The 21,755-nt window shown below is 36.6% G+C and overlaps 1 protein-coding gene across 3 annotated transcripts in view; it reads right to left on the bottom strand.

Annotated features, from left to right (window-relative positions):
* Positions 1 to 6,278: 6,278 nt before the first annotated feature.
* LOC117291627 (PRKC apoptosis WT1 regulator protein-like) overlaps positions 6,279 to 21,755 on the bottom strand; it is a 32,249-nt gene continuing 16,772 nt past the window's right edge. The window contains exons 3-7 of one of the 3 annotated variants that reach the window (XM_033773460.1): positions 17,114 to 17,202; positions 11,835 to 11,946; positions 10,948 to 11,052; positions 8,775 to 8,893; positions 6,279 to 6,508 (exon numbers count right to left, since the gene is read on the bottom strand). In XM_033773460.1, coding sequence (XP_033629351.1) covers positions 8,807 to 8,893; positions 10,948 to 11,052; positions 11,835 to 11,946; positions 17,114 to 17,202 — 393 coding nt within the window. In that variant the 3' untranslated portion in view covers positions 6,279 to 6,508; positions 8,775 to 8,806. Of the gene's footprint in view, positions 6,509 to 8,773; positions 8,894 to 10,947; positions 11,053 to 11,834; positions 11,947 to 17,113; positions 17,203 to 21,755 lie in introns of those variants that run through there. The other 2 variants (XM_033773462.1, XM_033773461.1) reach the window with 2 other exon arrangements.

Genomic DNA, 21,755 nt, shown 5'->3' on the forward strand with positions numbered 1-21,755 from the left:
AATGTTTTATAGAATCAACCTCTCCCCATTACTCATTACCAAGTTAGGTCATACTTATAATTATTTGGAGTAATTACCAAGTGTCCTTTGCCTTTAAATATGAAAGAAATCTCTTCTTGGAGATTGCCTGGAACTGGTTGCCTGTAAATTGCCTCGTGTGACATGGTCCTTAAAGGGAAGGTACACCTTGGGTAATTACTCAAAACAAATAAGCCTATTATTAACTTAAAAACTTATTTTGGTAACGAGCAGTGGAGAGCTGTTGATAGTATACAACATTGTGGGAAACGACTCCCTCTGAAGTAACGCAGTTTTTGAGAAAGAGGTTATTTCCTACTAAAGTAATAAAAGACTTATATAATTTATAGCAAGAAGTTTTTTATTTCTATCTGAAAGCACATAAATTCGTCCAACAAGTGTTTTTTTTTTTCTTCATCGTTTTCTCTAAACTTCGATGACCAATTGAGCCCAACTTTTCACAGGCTTGTTATTTTATGCTTATGATGGGATACATTAAGTGAGAACACTGGTCTTTGACAATTACCAAACGTGTACATTGCCTTTAAATAAACAATGGTGAAACGCAATGACAGCCTCAAGTACAATCATACATCTTACAATCAACATTATTCTAATTCCGAATAGCTGTTTTATTTTTCACCTTTCTTCTCTCTATAGAAGAAAGCAGAATCTACTTAAATAAGCCACACTACAGTGTTTTACGTTTGTTAAAAATCCAGCAGCACCACTTAAATACCTTAAAAAGAAAAAATAATAGTTACAATCCAAAATGAACAACTCTACTTTGATAAATAAGTATACGTGATATGCATTATTTGCTTTAGTTTTTGTTTTGTTTTACAATTATAAGATGCACAAGTTATTCTAGTTATTTTTTTACAATAATTAAAACTAAGAATTCAAATAAATCGAGAACTTTGAAGCTGAAACACTTTGGGCAAATCGTGTTTTGTGAATAAATTTTTTTTCTGCTAAAAATGAGATTTTAACCAGATGGAATCTAACTGGTATATTTTGGAAGAAAATAACGCCATTACGCACGGTGAGGTTCCATTTTGTTCCTTCATGTTCTTTAAACAAATCTACAAAAATCTACACTCTAAAAACAATGTTTAGAATTTCAACACATTTCTTAGCATAAGTTTTGTATCCACTTTTTTACATGTATAACCTTTATGTTTAGATTCTTGTGTGTGTTTGAAAGCTACAAATTATTTGAGGTGTCAAAATGATAAGCATGTTGATCATTTAAACATGTTTAAAAACTGGGTACAATTTACTGTGTTTGAACGCCAGCATTTTTGTTTTGTTTTTTGTTTTACATGTGATTCTAAAATGATTGATATAAATATTTAAACATTAAATATTCAAAATGGTTTATCTTAACCCAGTTCATATAATTATAAACAAAATAATGAGAGACTTACTGTCATTTCAGTATAATTAAATTAAAATGGAGTTTACATTTGTTTTATAAAACATGGAAGAAGTTAGCTTTGTTATAATACAACATTTTTTAAATCGCAGAGAGGAGGAAGGGAGAAACACAAACGGTATGACTTGAATGTAAAGAAAAAAAGAAGCATTCGAGTCTTAATTTGCTTTGGTTAAACTGAAATTCTAAATGAAATTTTGCTAATTGAAAGAAGAAAGACACTCTTGCAGTTAACATTAATTATTTTCAAAATAAATTAAAATGAAACAATTGATTTTTTTCTTCCTTTTACCTTTTTCTTACAAGAAAAACTTTTAGGGTTGACAAATCTTGGTTAGCGGTATGTAAAATAAATACACAAAAAGGTAGGAAAGTCTTAACGGTTCAAATATAGAAACAGAAAGAGAAAATGAAATTCTATTCTAAAAAAGGCCTCCTCTGACAGTCAAAGTTTTTATTATGAAAGTGAAGTTCCTGAGGCTGTGAAAATAAAATCAATTTTGTACTCCAATATAGTTTGATTGATGGGCGAGTATAGAGAAACTTGATCCTGCTGGACAAAATAATATTTTTTTTGTTTTCTGTCTTCAGACATTGAGCAAACAAAAGTGTTTTACAAGCCTCTTACGTATGGCTTTCTTGAATTTGCCACAATCAGAAAACATAACAGAAGACGAAGGGGAAACATGAACACAGAATATTCATCGAATATTCCCAAAGAAGTGCCGAGAAATTTCAACCTGTTTTCAGGTTATAAAACAGGAAAAACTCAAACAAACCGATTTAGTTTGATTAAAAAAACATAAAATTAATCATGTTGATTAAGGCACATGATTTAAATGTATTGCTCATTTATTTGTTATTTATTCTACATAAAAATACATATTTTTGGTAAAATTTGTTCAGTGGTTATCATAATTACTTGTCACTTTACAAAGCATACAAAATGTGACCCTATGATAGCACGACCCTACCCCAAAACAACAACATATTAATTTTTGGGAGGGAAAACTAGTTCCACCAGAGCATTGAGTCTGACAAAACATCAATACCAACAATAGAGGGGGCTATACACATTAAATTTGTGTGATTTATGTTGAGTTCTGATGATAAGGCTGTATTAAAATTGGCATCAATGGCTATGGCTGTTGCTAAGTACGTCATATACTACAGTGCATGATGACCTGGATATCAAGCCGTAGCCAATTCAGATATTAAGCTGTCTAAAATTGGTGGCTGCGTCTGTAGCTAAGGCTGTTGCTAAGGGCAACCTATGCAACGTGTTGAAGACTTTGACATGTGATCAAGCAGTAGCCATAGTTGTTTATACACAAATTTCACTTTACCTTCAACAAAAATGTATCAAGCGCAATCAGTTTGGATGCTTTTTAAAAATGACTCACAAAATTGAACCCCTTTATCGCTCTAGTGGTACATTTTCAATAAATCTACAAATTTAGTTTAATAATTACACTACTAAGCTACTTTTAAACTGCATGTCCGAGCGCCGACTAAATCAAAGGCTTCCCTGGGCCAAATTTCATAAAGCCTCAAGGCACAAAAATTTGCGAAGCATGAAATTTCTTCCTTGATAAAAACAGGATTATCAACCAAATTTCCATTGGTTGCACATTGCTTGTTTCTGGTATTCAGCTGTTGCTTGCTTATCCTGAAAATCACATGGAAATTTGGTTGGTAATCCTGTTTTTATCAAGGAAGAAATTTCATGCAAGGCACATTTTTGTGCTTACAGGCTTTATGAAATTGGGCCCTGGTGATAACCATGGCAGATAATGGAATACAAATCACTGGAGATAAAGGGGGAAACATAAATAAATACAAATTCAGAAGTCTAGGTACAAGACGATCTGTTGCAGTTAAGTACAGACATCATGAAAACAGATTTAAATTCTTTCCGCAAATTGTTTCAAGAGGAAGGTACAGCATTCATCTTAAACCAACGATCAATTTATGAAAATGTGTGTTAGTTAATACAGCTATGTCTAAAAACTGGTGAAGATCAGGATTTTTAATGGCGATGGGTACAGAAAAAAACTGTTTTTTGTAGATAAAAATTTGTTTTTGATTTGTAGTAAAAGTTTGGATTTGACCATTCTGTTGACCATACAATTTACAAACTTCATTCTTTCACCGGAACATTGTCGCTCAACTACAACACAAAATCTTCTTTGTATAACTCACTCACTCTAACAATCCCAAAACTTCTGTGAAAAATATAGCTATATAATGTTGTTAGTGTTGCATTTTGTTTATACAATTATAGAAAAACCCTAAAAGTAAAGTTTTTAAAAAATGTATCTTTTTATAACTCGAAACACACACTGCAGATCATGTCTTGAAATGGAAAGCACAGTCAAGAGTGACTCGTCATCTGTTGCTTGCACCAAAAATCACGGAAGGAAAGATGGTTTCAGCAAAAATTATCTTTCTTGGAAGATTCTCAAAGCTTCTTCATAATGTTGTCTTTTTAAATTTTTACTGGACATTCATTTAAGGTTTGCAGACAAAATTGGAAGACCAGTATCTGCACCTAGTGTGACTCCACACATACATGTGCATGAAATAACAAACCTGTGAGTCAAAAAGTGAAGAGAAAAAACCTGGTATATTTTATCTTTATTGTATTCAAACATCGACCCTTTGTTTTGGGGGTCTTTAATAGGCCATTTCTCAATTTAGACAGAAATATATTTCTCTGGAAGATTGGTACTGATGTGGAAGGAGATTTTGTCCCCCCCATTCGAAGAACTGTGTACAAACTTTTTGTGATAGCGCCCTCTTTTGAATCATCCTTCTAAAGCATTTCCCAAGGGGGACAGGATCTCTGGAACAGATTTCCCTAAGACACCTTCTTGAACTTTTTAATCAGTTTTCTTTCAGATTTGTTGTTGAAAGGGAAGGTATACGATTGGTAATTACTCAAAACAAATATTAACTTAAAAACTGACTTGGTAACGAGCATTGGAGAGCTGTTGAAAGTATAAAACATTGTGAGAAACGGCTCCCTCTAAAGTAATGTAGTTTTTGAGAAAGAGGTAATTTCTCACTAAAATATTAAAAGACTTCTATCCAGAAGTCTTTTATTCCTATCTGAAAGCACACAATCTCGTCCAACAAGGGTGTTTTTTCTTTCATCATTTTCTCTCAAATTCGTTGACCAATTGAGCCAAAATTTTCACAGGTTTGTTATGTTATGCTTATGTTAGGATACACCAAGTGAGAAGACTGGTCTTTGACAACTACCAAACATGTCTAGTGCCTTTAACCATTCCTGTAATTTGTCTTTCATAAAGTAAAACATGGTATTAAAATATCCAGTTTAAAATTGTGTTTGTTTGTATCAAGAAGTCAAGTTGTTTCATTCAGTATTTAAACAGGAAATAAATCTGAAGAATTTGTTTTAAATTCAGTCACTGCATCCGCTGATCTTTGGTAGAAGCAACAAATTTGAGGATTTCTATATATTTATGGGTTTTTTTAATGAATAAAAGTGATATAAGTTAACTCTAAGATTTAATAAGTATTAAACATCAAATGTGCACCTAAGGTATCCAACAAAATGCAAACCCATAACTGTCTTAAAACATGAAGTGTCTTGCTTCGTCATCTTAAAGGGACCCTATTGGATGAAGACACAAGACGGCACATCACTCTCATAGCCCGCCAAATCCGAACTACACCTTAAAATTGGCATACCATAATGAGTGACTACATGTGGGTTATGTATGCAACCTAGAGTGGACAAAAAATCTCCTCTTTAAATTTTGTGCTGTGAAAATTCACAGGGATGGGTGTCGGAGGGAGGATAAAATTCAAAATGAGTGATGTCGTGTTTGTTTTAGAGAACCAAAGATCACAATGACTGAGACAGGGTTCGAACCTGCAACCTTGTAATTACTGTTGCTCTTCCAAACAAGCTTTCTCGTCTAATGAGTGAGACTTTACCAAACACTTTACCCCAAAATGTTCATCTAGTGAATGAGATTTCAAACAAAACTCAAATCCTCCAACCATTTTATTGTTCTCAAGCTAGTGAGAGATAATTTCAGATATTTTTGGTGTTTGTTTGTGTTTTTTGTTGTTGTTGAAGCTCAAAAAAGTTCTACAAAAACAAAAACCATACAGATGCACAAATTATTTTTTTGTATACAATTTGAAGTGGTTAAGGCTTTATGGGATGTATCAATCAGTACGTTAAGTAACCAATGGCAAACAAAGTTGCTTCCAAAAACGGGAACAAGTTTCTTGTAAAACCTGGTGGTTTTTATGGAATATAAGGAGGTCACCATCATGGGAGAACAGCGACTACGATCCAGAACAATAATTTAGGTGTACCTGTGTGCCAGGAGATTCTGTCCCATCAAAGGTACTATCCCCCATACGGAAAACTGTAAACAAACGTCTTCTGATAGCGCCCTCTTTTGAATCTTCCTCCTTCAGTCCATCTCCGGGTGACAGATTTCTCTATGACACTGGGACTAGTGCATTCTCTTGTGACACCTTACCATTTGGAGACTTTCCAACACTAGGTGGCAGCAGACTTACCGGGTAAATTTCCATTGTTTACGTATAGAAAGGTTTGCGGTAACACCATGTAATGACTATCTCTAATGAGTTGGGGTGGTTCTGAAAAGAACCGTTGGTTTCAACTCGACGTTTCGATCAGTATGCTCTGATCGTCTTCTGGAGAACTCAACTCATTAGAGATAGTCATTACATGGTGTTACCGCAAACCTTTCTATATCGTTTTTTTCCACCATGCAAAGTTTCAAATCCTACTTATCGTTTACGTAGTTCTGAGCATGCGCATAATTCTGAGAACAATGGCTTTACCCGGTAAGTCTGCTGCCACCTATCGTCCCAGAAAGTCTCCTATAGGAAACGGTACCTTGCACTCTGTTTGCTCTGAAGGAAACTTTGAGATTCTTGGTGAGGACCAAGCAGTAGGAAGTGACTGAATCTACTAGAGATGAACTGCTGCTGTCTTGACCACTGTTAAAGCTTGATCTATTTACATCAATTTGTTTGTTCCTGGAAAAAAAAAAAAAAAAACAGTCAATAATGAGGTGTGTTTATCAGCATAAATAATCAAAATTGAGAGGGTGGTCTAAGCCTATGATAGAAACTTTTTTATGTTTTAACCTCTGCCACTTTTAAATTCAGTGTTTATTGTTAATAAGCTGTTATAGATTTTTAAAGTTCTATTAATTTATATGTACATTTTTATGAGTGTGTTTGTGTCCACTAGAATTGAAGGCCTTCGGGCCACAGTTTTTACGTAAACTTTCTAAATTCTGGGCAATAAATGATGTAGGTTTTCCCAGCCAATTTCAGCAAAAATTTCACTACATTTGCATTAACCCGCATCGATATTCACGTAATTTCACCTAATCCACTCAAACTAGGCTTTCTATTTAGCTATGAATGCATTCGATTTCGTTTTTATGCAGACATGATTTCGATCTTCTCGTTCAGATTCGATTCAGTCTTTATATAGCATTTATAGTTATTCAAGACTACACTTTGACTATACTAAGTTGAATTTCCACAACGAATTTACACTTGATGAAATTAAATGGTTGCTGCTGGTTTTTACGAAATTGAATGAGTCTTTTGGCCTAATGAAATTGAAAGATCTCATTTGACCAGTGAATGCTCAACTGGTGAAAATGATTAACTCGCAGGGTGTTAAAATGAAAGGATTTTTTGTTGAAATTGACCGAGACAACCTTTAATAAAACAATACAAATGGTTGATTGCAAGCTGCAAGTTTCATATAACTAGATAATAACAGACATTTATTGAAATAAAGTGATCTTCAGTCTCAAAGAGCCATTTCATCAATGCTACCGGAAACAAATGACATCAGACGTGAATAACGATGGTGATTAGTCTGGTATCCTTCAGGACTAATAAACGTGACATTATCTAGGAGGACTCAAACCAGACTCTAGAATGACTCCTGCATATTTCTGCTCCCGACGTCACTCACTTATTAATCTCCTTAGTCTTAGGGTTGAGATGGTAAATTTATCCAACTGTTCAGTCCCAGACGGAGCTCATAAAAACAAAAATGCTAATTATCTCATCCTTGATGGGGTAAGTAAATGGGGAAAATGGCGAGTTGCCAGGAAGGGTCACAATATCAAATTTATAATTGGTATTGAATGTTTACCTAACCTCTAGAAAATATCCTCATTATTCTGTGCTGCACATTTCAGCATGGCATAATTTTATAGAGCTGCTTAAGCACAAAACGTAGCTGAGCACAACACAATTATGCTTACTAGGATAAGATTACCAGCCAAAACACCCAAGTACAAACTGTGACTGTATCCTGCTTTAGTGTTGCTTAGCGGCAAATGTTTAAGCAATATTTTCTGCTTAAGCAGCTCTATTAAGATGGGACATGTTGCACTGCAAAGCACTGTCAAATGAGGATGGGTTCTGAGGGTAAGGTAAACATGAATACCAATTATAATTTTGATATTGTCACCCTTCCGCCAAAATGTTCACAGGTTTGTTATTTCATGTTTATGGTTGATCACACAAAATATGAACACTGTCCGCAACTATTTCATCAGCTCTACCAATTCTGTCCAATATCTACAGAGGACAAAAATTAACATCTTTAAAATTGCGGTACCCACTGGTAAGGATTCAAACTGCCTCTATCCATCAGGCTAGCTCGATGGTCTTGTGGTAAGACATCTGCTCTAGCAATGCAAAGGTCGTGGGTTTGAATCCCACCCCAGTGATTTGCCTGTGGGTTTTTTTCACAGACCTCAGGAATTAAGTTCTGAGTATAAAGTGCACAATACACATCGGTGTAAGGGTGAAACCAGACCTCATTCTTTATCTCCAATACAAAAATTAACATCAATTAGGTAGAATTCAAAATTTTGAATGGTGCGAGTATAATAAGGTGAGGTTTGTGGTAGCACCATGTGTAAATCTCTTTTAAACAGTATAAGTTCTGATACCAACAATTCTTTTCAGAACCAACACTATACTCAAAAAGAGATTTACACATGGTGCTACTGCAAAACCTCACCTAACATCTATCAAACACAATCAGACCTGCATGCCTTCTAGTCATTGCCTTGGTGCCCTTCAAAATGCTCCAGTAGAAATTTACAATTTCCTCATAGGGTGCCCTTTACCAAGGAGAAAATGCCTTGGTGCCCTTGCCCTTTCAAAAATTAAGCATACAGGCCTGCACAATTCTGTGTGGGTTTTTTTTTCACAATAAAAAAAAAAGGAGACAATTTGACACAGAATCTGCAGGAGTACAAACCTATTAAGTGCTGAAGTTTTCTAGAGGATGAATTAACTTCGTAGGTTAGACATTGCCTTGTTTAATGCACGGTTATCTTCCCTTGATCTGTCCAGCTCTTCATCTACCGTCTTCAGATCCTAAAAAAAGAAAAAGAAAATCAAAAGTGTTCAGTGACTTTACCAAACGACAGCTGTTGAGGAAATGTTTCTTTGACAAGAAAGATCCATCAATAAAAGATCAGGGGGGGGGGGGGGGCCTCCAAAACCTTTCAGAGAAAGACATATTCTTTAAAGGGAGGGTAATGACCACAACAACTTACTTTATAAGAAGCACTGCAGCTGTTGATAATGTATAACATTTTGAGATAGGATTCCCTTTAAAGGAATGTGGTTTTAGTGAAAGGGATTCAAACAAATTCAATATGAGAAATGGTTCTCACAAAAACTTTTCTCGGATTGTGTACTCCAAATCTGGATCATTCTTCCTGCGTGGACATAACTGCTCCAGATTTTCAGCAATATCTCAAAAACGCTACCACCTTTTGAAATTAAGTTTTCACAGCTTAGCTTTTATTTATTTATATTTCTATATTTGTATAAGGATAAAACAATCAAGCATTTCAAAAAACCAAAGGATAGGTCTACTTTGCCTTTAACAGAACAACATTTGACAGTAATTTTACTAGTTAAGAGATGAATGGGGAGCATTAAATTGATCAGATGACGACGAAAAGAAAAAATACCTTCAAGAACTACGATTGTGGTTAAATTTATGACGTCTTGCACAACATTCAATTAACTGCACATTCACGATAGCCTCTCATTTGATCTTTGAACTATGACCCAAAACATGTTGGAATGTAGTGAGTGCCGTCTTATCCACGCGTTTGAGCAAAGGTTCAGACTTCTAATCTAAACATGATCAAACCGAACCCTTAAAGGCATGGTATACTTTTGGAAATAACTTGGCATTAAACTCGAAGAGCGTAAATGATCGTGAGATGGAGACCCATTTGAAATGCCACCATTTAAGACATTTTAGAACGAATCAACCTATTCCCATTTCTTGCCAGAAAAAATAAATAATAATAAACAAGGTGACTGAGTGTGACCATTTAATGACAATTTGATTCAAATTTCAGAATGTCTTTCAATCAACTACAATTTCAAAGTTGAACTTTTAAGATGTCTTTTTTTCACACTAGACAGTTTTTAGTTCACGAACGGACTCTTTAACGGCAGTTCTTCTCTTCAGCTCAGACAAAAACCCATCCCTACTGTCCTTTTAATGACACAAACAAATGTAGTCCATACAAACTACCGGCATCGGTCCGTGAACATTCTTAACAGCTGGTAATGCTATAGAGTAATAAATGCTGATGTCAAAGCAAAGGTTTGTGGCGCTGGAAGGTAAACCGAACTTTGTCCGAGTGGAAAGTGGAATCATGCCATGTAGCATTAGACAGAGGTATACAAGCAATGTGTTGCGTGGGCTCATTAACCATAACCTTATTTGATTCACCGAGAGGGTAGAGACGACTGGCACTAATTGATGTCAACTCATCATCATTGACACTTGGTGTTGACACCAAATGCCTCCAATACTTTGTTATTCTAATCGAATTGAATGAACCCGCATAAATGGTGATGTACCAAACTGTAGTGGGAACTGAACCGTTATCACACAGGGAATCAAAAGCAGTTCAGCCCGCGAAACACTTCCGAAAAAATTCTCATCACGGATCATTCTTCCTGCCTGGACCATACACTACCAGTTTTTTGGGCGATATCTCAAAAAGTAATATCATACCTTCTGAAACGCAATTTTTGGCAGGTTAAGTTTATAACATCTAACAATTCCAAAAACCAATGGTAGTCTTTGCCTTTAAACCTGTAACTGTGATCCACTCATTTCATCATTAAATGTGCAAATCTCCATTTTGAAAACACAACCTTCTGACCTTTGACATCAAAACATTGACTTCTTGTTAAACAAATACTGGTTATAGGAACAAATATTAAAAGTTGTAATCCATGTTTGTTTAAAGTATATGTTTTTTGTTGAGACACAGTGCACTCGCATTCAACAATACATGCCATTAACTCAAAACGACAAACCAATATTATCAAACTTTTTAGGGTGACTTGAATTAAGACTAGGGTTTATACTCAAGCAAGTTAGTACTATGTACTTCAGTCAATATCTGGATTTCATCCTCCAATCGAGCTGCTTTCTCCTCGGCCTCGTGTAGTCTCCTCGTCAGCCGTCGATTCTCCCTGTGTTCCCGGTCATACATCTATTTAGAAAAAAAGCACACACCACAAGTGGGGCACACCATGCAATGCATGCACAGAACGGGAATAAAACAAGAACACACAAAAAAGAGTTAGCAGACTGTTAACGGGAACACTGCGGGGTAGCTTTGATGATAGAAAACGACGTCTTATGGGGTATGTTCCACCACATGAAAGTATGTGAAGACAGAGTGGGAGACATTTTAGGAGACTTTTCAGGAGGATTAACTCTACATTTCTAACATCAGTGTGGGATCATTGAGGATGCTCACTGCTTGTCTCTTTTGGTTATACCACACGGAGTGTGACTGAAGAAACAGAGAAGGAAACATAGCTTCTCAAACCGACCAATTCATCATACACTTTTTTGTATAACCTGAATAGTATTCTGAGTTGTATCATCAATCAAAGGTATTTGCACGAATCTGGACAAATCGAGGGTGTAAATTTGCGGGAAAAATTCAAAATTTTGTATCTAAATTGTTCACTACATGTCAATGCTCTAGGATGGCCAAAAGGCACATAGACACCCCTCCAAAACTGGCTGAAATCAATGTATTGAAGGTTGAAACTTTGGTGATTTTGTAACATTAATATTTTCTATTTTGTCATTACACAAAACCCAAACTCAAGCATTCATACCGATCTAAATTTTCAAGAAGGTTACAAAGCTATTTTGCCCTGTCTCGGGCTCTCATTAAATGTTTTCCATGAATGAATTTGACCTTGGAGCCAGCCCCTCTTTAACAATATTGTGATTGCCATTTTTTGGTGTTTATCGTACCCTCTTCCATTCTTCTGCCGTCCTCCCTTCGACCTCTCTTCGTAGTATTGACCTAGGTGAAGATGGACTGCCTGTATTCAAGGGTGTATCCAGGCTCTCTCTACCTTGCCTCCTGTTAGAAAGAGAAACAAACAACGAAGATGTCAGATAAAGCTGGGTCTACTCTCATGAAGTTCCAAACACTTAAAAACAGCTGAATTTATCGGTGCATCAATCTTAAACAATCTTGAGTGTAAGCGATGTGTGAAGCTCTGCATTGTCTGGAAAAAACTAAAATTATCAGCTATCTTTTGGAGGAGTGCTCGCTCTGAAAAGAGACGGTGTGGTCTCAACGTTTCATTAACAAAACATTCTTCTAAATGAACTTCTTTGCTCAGTAAAAATGAGTGAGGCACCAGTCGCAACAATGTATAGTGGAATGTTGACAAGTAACCTGTGTTTGCTAAATAAGATATTCCTGTGCTAAGCAGGTTTTCGTGCTTACAAGCTTTATGAAATTGGGCTCTGGGCTATCCCTAATCCTAAACCTAATTCCGAAAGACCATCGTTTTGTTGAATCTTGCAGCCATCCATCAAAACACACATGTATTTTGCATCATCCAAATTAAGGTTTCCTCTGATCTTAAAGCACATGCTCACCAGTACTAATATTTGAACCTAGAGAGAAGTAGGACAGTCTCATTGAGTACAAGTAATGACCTGCAGTACATGGGTCAGGCTTTGAAAGAGTTTTTAGGTTAATAATTAGTAACAAATCTTTCTAACCCTAACCCTAACCCTTGCAGCTCCAAATAATGGCCTAACCCTAACCCCCACGGATTGTGGCTTGCGGCTATCAGCTCTAAATAAAGTTAATTTATTTTTCACAGGTACATGTAATACGAAAACTAGAAATAGAAATAGGAAGTAAAGAGAAGAAAAAGAAAGAAAAAAAAGAAAAAAAGAGAGAGAAATCAGATAACAAAATGTGGAAGACTATCACAACTGATATACATTTACACTGTATAGGGAGTGTGCTTACATTAATGGTTCTGGAAAATAACGGGAAAGTGTAATAACTTAGGTATTAAGTGTCAAGTATTAACATTATGCAAGCCATGGTTGTGCCCAAGGGCAGGTTAAACCTTTTGGCTATATGAAATATAAACTGTTCCCCTTCAGCCTCATCACATCTTGACTTTATTCTTGCACAAGTGAGCCTTGAGTTAACCAAGGGCATCCATAGTGATTGCTGTGATGCCCTGTGCTTTTGCTGTGGTGCCCTTTGCAAGGTTCCAATACAAACTTAGTTTAAATTGTTTGTACTTGTTTATGCCTCTGAAGTAGGTCCTGTTTGGATCGAAAGCTAAGGCCATCTACCCTACTCATTATAATGATAAATATAATGATATAATCTTGACATGCCCTGCTTAACTTGTATTTCATGTGTAAATTAAATTAAAAAATCATAAATTCTTTCATATATACACATATAAACGCAAAACAAGATTCACAATGACGTCTATTCAATAGTATTTTGCGGAGATTAAACAAAAAATTCCCACAAAACACAGCCCCACAGTACATGACCCCCACGGAAATTTCTGGATCTTTAGCAAATATCCAAAGTCCATTGCTTGCAGTTGTGTGTTTAGCCAAATCGGCAGCCATTTATCGGCCAGATAAAAACCACTGTTGAGGGCTTCTTTATTCTACTGGATCAAAATCTTTCATTTTGTTTCTGAATTGGGATGCGTCTATTGTGCATGCTCTGATAATATTGGAGTCAGTGTGATATGGAACCAACTGATCATGTCTGCAGATTGAACACACACAAAAACGATGTGTTTTTTTATATTTACCAACATCAAAGTTTGGATTTTGACGAATGTACAAAACATGTTGCCCTTTTTGTTCTTCTACACGGCATTGTAAAAAAAATGGAAAAAGATCTGGGTTTTCTTAAATTATGCGACACAACTTTGTTTGTGTTGTATTATCCTATACACTTAAAGACACTGGACACTATTGGTAACTGTCAAAGAGCAGTCTTCTCACTTGGTGTATTTCAACATATGAATAAAATAATAAACCTGTGAAAATTTGAGCTCAATCGGTCGTCCAAGTTGCGAGGTAATAATAAAAGAAAAAACACCCTTGTCACACAAAGTTGTGTACTTTCAGATGCTTGATTTCGAGACCTCAAATTCTAAATCTGAGGTCTCGAAATCAAATTCGTGGAAAATTACTTCTTTCTCGTAAACTACGTCACTTCAGAAGGAGCCGTTTCTCACAATGTTTTATGCTATCAACCTCTCCCCAATACTCGTAAACAAGTAAGGTTTTATGCTAATAAGTATTTTGAGTAATTACCAATAGTGTCCACTGCCTTTAAATCTTGTTAAATAGCAGAAATAGGCTGCCAGCAAAAACAGGCTGCCATGTAAATGATTTATGACTGTTGTACCCTGCTTAGCACATAAACGTCATATTGTGATTTGTACAAAATTGCTTTATTGCTGTGAATACACACATAATCACATGCACTTTATTCTATCTTGGCCTACACAATAATAGTGTGCTAGTGTATGTTTCTAAATTGTTCAAACAAATCAGGGTTTGCCTGTAGCTATTTTAAGTGACTTGCCAGAGGGACCAGTTAGTTGTTATTTTAACTAGTCCACCAGCTTTCTCACTGGTCCAAAGTTGATATAGAGATGCTTTTTTTCACTGAACTACAGCCAGTTGGACCACCTACGAACATTTTTGAGGATGCTGCAAATGATGTACAACTTATTTGTGTAATAACTAGGCCTACAAAAATTAGTTGCCCTGGTCTCGGCATTGGTGACCTGGTCTCGGCATTGGTGACCTGGTCTCGGCATTGGTGACCTGGTCTCGGCATTGGTGACCTGGTCTCAGCATTGGTGACCTGGTCTCGGCATTGGTGACCTGGTCTCGGCATTGGTGACCTGGGCTTAGCCTCTTACAGGTGCCCTCTGGTCTTATACTTATATCTTAACCTGGTCTGGGCACCCTATAGGAATCCACCATTATTTTCTTAGCCCTGGTGCCCCTTTACCTTCAAAAATTATCTCTAAACTTAGATTTTACAATAGAAGTGCCATATAGCTAATGAAAATGGCCTTGCCCTCTCAAAGATTAAATTCCAGGCTTAACTACATAATGCAATTCTACTTGGTATATGAATGCACATACCATTATCACATGAGTTCTAAAACGACAAATACGAGAATGTTTTCCAAGTTGACATCAACTTGATGGAAACGCATTCCCCATCTGTTGTGTGCCGATCACATGAAAAGAAAAGTTTAACCTGCAAACTTCCTGATTCGGACAAACCTAAATGATCTTATTATTATTAACGGTATTTGCTATATAATTTATATGTGGCGGCAAAGGGCTTTCATCATCTTGCAAGTTAGGGTCATGTCACACAAGGTAATTTACTGGCAACTGGTTCCAGACAAGAGAGTGAAAAAAAACACCTTTCTTTTACCGTGTAACGTGTGAATTGCGTGCCAATATATGTAAATTTTTGCCAATACCCTACACTAAATTTAGCGGTGTCTCCTGTGTATCTTTTCATGTTGGCAAAGGGTTTTCCTCATCTTGCAAATTAGGGTCATGTCACGGGAGGCAATTTACTTGCAACTGGTTCCAGACAAGAATGAAAAAAAAAAAGGTACCTATTTCAGGGTTCTCTTGATGCACAAGCTAGCGTGTGAAATATTGCGTGCCGATAAATGCAAATTTTTGCCAATACCCTACACTGAAGTTAGCGGTATATGCTGTGAATCTTTTGCATATCGTCAAAGGGTTTTCCTCATCTTGCAAGTTAGGGTCACAAGGCAATTTTCTGGCAACTGGTTCCAGACAAGAAGAAACAAAAAAATCATACTTCAGGGTTCTCCCGATGTTCAAGCTAGCGTGGGATAGGCGTGTCAATATGCAGAAATTTTGGCCAACACCCTACACTAAAACCCGGTTCATACTTCCTGCGAATGCGATCGCAATACAAATTTTTAAGTCACAAATTCGCAACAAATAATTCTTAACGGTTGAGCTGTGTTCAACTCTTGTGTAAACATTTGCTGCGAAAACAGCCATGTGACGTCAAAATTTGATTCGCATTCGCAGGAAGTATGAACCTGCCAAGAGTGTTGTGACCTAAATTAGTCAAATTGTTTCCATTAAGTACACGATCATGGAATGGAATCCCAAGTGTGTCTACTTGAGAACCATTAGCGATCATTTACAATCGTGCAAACTGAACAACTTACATTGTATGCTAACGATAACATGACATCAGCATTTATGAAATGACAAGTTAAGGAAGTCATTTACCGCACAGGTATGATATTTCTAAGCAACATTTCATATTGATTTATACTTTTCTAGACTAAAGCTCGTATTATGATGTCACAGGGCTGTTTTTGCAGTGAATGTTCGCAGGAGTTCAGCACAGGGCAACTGATTATTCATTGTGAATTTGTGACGTCAAAATTCCTATCGCAGGAAGTATGAACCCGGCTTAACTTCTTATAAAATGGCTGATGCAAAATAAGTTGTTGTTTGTTCTTGCTTTTGATGGGGGTGGTGGTGATGGGAAGTTTTGGGTTGTTTTGCTTGATTATTTCTGGTTAGGCCAAACAAATGTAGCCAAAAAATATCAGTTGACTGTCCCCGCTCTCCTCCTTAAAAAAAGTTAAATACACAAACTTTTGCTTCATCTTGGCACTATTCTTTCGACAATGATTAAATTTACCCATAGTTTAGACTTCTAAGTTCCACAAAGCTAGCAAATTTTTACCAGCGTACAATTTTCAAATCTAACAAGCAGGGTTGTAGCTAGACCAATTTTAGAGGTGGGCAAACTGTCCAATTTTGTTGGAAGTCTACCAAGGGCAAGGGGATCAACAAAATTATTCATGTTTAATTATAGGGCCAATATTACTGAAGTGGGGCCATGTTCTCAAACTGTTCGCGTTATGGGGCCATGCAATAAGTTGAATGGCCTTCTGATCGTGTTCTTTCTCTGTGACATTTGATTCTCCTCATCATTAGCTGTGTCTCAGATCAATGCAAAGTGGACAATATTTGAAATCTGCGCTGGGCAGCATAATGTATTTTTCTCAGAGTGCTGGGCAAAAATTGAGAGTCCTGGGCAGGCCCGCCCAGCACCGCCCACCGTGGCTACAACACTGCTAACAAGCAAATGGCTTATTGGGAGACCTGTGGTAAACATAATTAAGACAAATTCTGAGTTACGCAATCACCTCCTTGCACGTATTCTTGAGCTGTCTCCGCTGCCATTGGCTGATTCATCATCTCTGATGGGCGTGGCTTGTCTTCTTTGAGTAGGGGTCTATAAGGAAGAACAAAAGAAAGACAAAATTCATGAGATTTTGTGCAGCGAGTTGTGTTCTTGTTGCTTTTCATAGACTTGAAGTTTTGATTAACCATTATGTAGGCTTAACACTTTTGTTTTTGAGCGAAGCCACACCTTTAACCTGTGGACGTAGTATGCCAATATATTCACACCAACGGAATGCATGTAAAACTGCTCTCAAACTTTGTTAACATGGTATACATAAACTCTGAAAGGTTCAAAAGCCACAGAACCAAAACAAATGCTGTGTGTATATGGGTTAGCACACTCAGTTCCTACAAAAAGAAAAATACCCCAACATTTGGGGATAAGATCTAAGAACATGGGGTGTATTGGATGTCAATGATTTCTATTTCTATGGGGCTTTGAAGTTAATGGTGACTGTATAGGTCGAAAGCTAACCCCAAGCTAAATCTGCTGGTTATAGTGTTTTTTTGACCGTACTGTTAATGAGTAGACACAATTTGTTTGCCATGGTACAGTTGCTGACTGTGCAATAGCTCAATGTTGGGCCATGTCAAATTTACAGAAAACCAGCTAGTAGAAGCTTACACAGCGGTAGAAAAAACAAAACCAATTGAATTGATGCCTCATAAGTGAACTTAATCATTGTAGCTCGCAAGCCTGAGGAAACCTGTAAGAAATGTTCAGTCTCCTGACGATGACTAGAGCAAGCTAGTCGAAACATTGAGACCAATTTAATAACTGACACTGCGGTAGTACAGTTATAATCACGGTCCTATAAGCTAAAGTAATAGTCCCAGCCTATTTTCTATACCATTCGCCCGGGTAATAGTTTAAAAAGCAGGACAGTTCTTTTCAGAACTGAGAAGTCTCTCTAAGAACAAACTCTACCTGGCACGTAGATACACACATGGTGTTACCGCAAACCAAATATACAACAATGTGCTTGCTAACCAGAAACAAGGGGGTTAACCCACAGTATTCCATAATAAGTGTTCTGGGTTCTTTTACATGCATTACAAATGCTAGTAAACAGGACCTATGGCTTAATGTCACATCCACAGGATAATGCAATTATGGTAAACGACACAAGTGCCACAATCGTGACTTGAACCAAAACACTTCTGATCAGAAACACCAGAGCTTGAGTTTGGCGCTCTTAACCACTCGACCACGACATGCCAAGGGAGAATGATGGTGCCCTCTACTAAGGCAAAACTGCCTAGCCTTGACAGGAGTATCAGGACAGCACAAGAATAAAACAAATCCTGGGTTCAATTGTACCGGTTGTCAAATTTTTGACTCCCATAAATGGCCGACTGTTACTTCGCGACGTAAAATGAAAACCGTGCAATTTTGAGTGATACTTGTGTGGATCATTATATTCTACTTTACAAACATCTTTAAAACCATGTGCATATTCATAACAAATGGTTTCAAAGGTTTTTTATAGACCAACTCGTCCAATCCAAGGCAACGTGTTCCTTTAAATTATTTCCAGATTTGTTTTCCCGCAGTGACTCAATCTACACACAACCTTTGATAGCTAAGTTTCAGGTCATTCAGGAAGTACTTATTAGACACAGGAGCCGCAGAACAGGAACATAAAAGAAATCAGGAATTTCCTGCAAACCAGTTCACTACCATTCCCAGGGTCTATTCATTTTGTTCAACGATTTCCTACAGTAACTCAAGTCAGTCTTTTAATAGCCTGGTTTGGCAAAGAATTCCCCGCTTTTGCTGGAATACTCTAAAGAGGACTTAGACAACAAAAGTTGATCCATTTCCTAGTTTAATGGATCAGGAATGGATAATTTTCTACCACCTTATCCCCCTGCAACTATAATTCAGTTTCCCCTGAATATATCAAAATAAGTCGGTGGATTTTCAAAGCGTCTTCCTTTGAAAAGATAGTAGTTATTGGCAAAAACATTCAAATTCTCACAAATGTAGCATGCTGGATAAAGGAGGGTCCGTAGGTATGAAACAACTTTTATTTCAGGAAAAAGTGTATACGAAAAATAATTTGATGACATTTTTTACTTGCAAATTGAGGGAAATCCTTCATTTTAATTTAATTGAACATTTACCCTAGCAAATGTGACTGCTACATAGTACATTTTATATGCTATCGTAGTGTACACAAACAATATCTTTTCTTTTCTTTTTAGGAAAAAATTATCACAATACACACAGTCTCAACTTCTATCTAACCACAGAGATAGAATTACATTTTCATTCTGTCTAGGAACTGAGACAAGAAATTCCTGACATCTTGTGGTCGGGTAATTTGTGATGGCAAAATACTCAGACAGGTAATGTTATTTGTAGACTGCTTTAAAGATAAACTACATAAATGTTTTTTTTTTCATTTAGTGGTAATATAATATTGTTTGATTGATCATACTGGACTTCCTGCTGGCATGATTTGTACACAGCTAAATGGAAGAAAACATTGGATCTTATATTTTATAGCAAAAATATCGTCTGTATTTTATCAACTTGAATTTATGTGGAAATTATGACACAAAATGTACAATGTCCAATGAATCCAGTGTACACTCGCCTGCCAGAAAGGCGCTGGAATGTACATGGTCTATAGCTTTTAATGAACTGCACCACCAAACCAACCTGTGAAATATTTCACCAATTTAGATGTTCCTGTTTCAGTCAGCAACGACAACAAAAACAGCCTCCAGTTTTGCAAAGGATTTCATGCATGTATTGTATACCCGTTGAATACCACAATCAAAATAACTAAGGCCGAGTAAAAAAAGAAACATGTTTAGGAAAAAAAAAGGAGGAGGGGCTTTTTATTTTTAATTTTTTATTTCAAGATGGCCGCCATTTTTTTTAAATGTCAAATATCCAATGTTTTTTCTACTGCTCAAACACACAATTCATAAATGAAACATTTTGGTCAAGACATTCAGCCAAGACAATCAGATTGTTTTAGCTGAGATCGTTTAAAATAACCCTTTTTTCATTTAAATAAGAAAAAAAGAAAAGAAATGTGCATAAAAAAATAAAATAAAAAAGGAGGCGGCCTGTAAAAAGGAAGCGGGCGGGGACGCTTAACATGTTTCTTTTTTACTTATACTGTCAATTTATTCAATGGTATTTTCTTATTATTGACAGCATATATCAGGAGGCTTGTAAGTTAACCTGTGAGAGGGCAATGCAATTTCCATTTTGCAAATTGAAAATCGTTCAGTCTATTGGAAATATTTAAAAGGGCACCAAGGCCAAGATCAGGGCAACCAACAGCCATGGCCTACATGTAATTCCAGGGATGTTATAGCTGAAAATATTTCTTTGCAGTATTGGTAATGACTACTGAAGTGAATGACTTTGTCCCCTGACACTGCACTTTGCAAAACACACTCACAAAATTCTTACACCTTTTACCAAATGAAAATTTGCACCAAATTGCACCAATTTGAAGCAATGACCTCAGGGCATAGCGGGATTAGTCAAAAAAGTCAAAAATGTCTAAAGAACTGACCACAAACAAACCCAAAGAAAAGGTTTAAGGCTAAGGTGAGGAGTAATTTTGGAATCAGAAGTCATTCACACGTATGACACTGCCCTGGTCATTTTGTTGTTTGTCATTTATCACGCCAGGAGCTGTTAAAACCAATTAAATTCTTGTTATACAAACAAACTTTAGCCCCTGGGGAATTTAAGATCTGTTGTAGATTACTACCTGGAAAAAAAAGTACATCAGAAGATTTATCCGTTTTGTAAATATTCCCCACCCTCCATGGAAGCTCATGATATATTTGGTGGATGTCTTTTTTTTTTTTTTTTTTTTGCGAAAAAGGTCAACAGCCCCGTGGTCATTCAACTTATGGGAACTTCAACCAGGTACCCCAGGCCTCTGTTTACAGCAAATTGTGTACAATAGTACATCCATGTAAGAGTTGTTTAAATGCTGAAAGGCAAATGTGTCAAGATCCGTGTAACTTCAAGGCATGCACGTAACGATACATGTATAACTGAATAGTTGAGAGCTATGTGTACATTGTGTGGTATACAGAATGCTTTAGTCAAAGAAGTTTCATTGGTAGTTACGTACACATTGGCTTTTGGATGTGAGGTTGGCAGTTAGACAACCAGCAGCCGATTTCACGGTTAGGACGAGTAACCCGTCCTAACTTAGGATGAGTTAAATGAGCCCTAACGTCTTTGGATACGGAATTTAAGATTAATCCTAAGTTAGGAAGAGTTTTGTGAAATCGACGGCTGGCCCTGATGAGGGGGACACTAACAATATAAACCATGGATTTAACCCAGTCATTTGAATCCTTTAATTACAAATGTAAAGTAAGTTAGAGACAATGCATGCATGTCGTGGCTGAGCGGTTAAGCACCGGACTGAAGTTCTGGGTTTTCTGATCAGAAGAGTAGATGCACCAATAAAATCATCATCATCATTTAGCGGTCGCAACTGAGAATTCATTCACAACGTCACGCCAGAGGTGTTTATCCATCATCATGTTTGGAAGGTCCACAATATAAAATACAAATCTCTATAAAAAAAAGGTGTCTACATGTACTTGATT

Source organism: Asterias rubens, chromosome 6, assembly GCF_902459465.1.
Source record: "Asterias rubens chromosome 6, eAstRub1.3, whole genome shotgun sequence".
In the NCBI taxonomy this organism is placed as follows: domain Eukaryota; kingdom Metazoa; phylum Echinodermata; class Asteroidea; order Forcipulatida; family Asteriidae; genus Asterias; species Asterias rubens.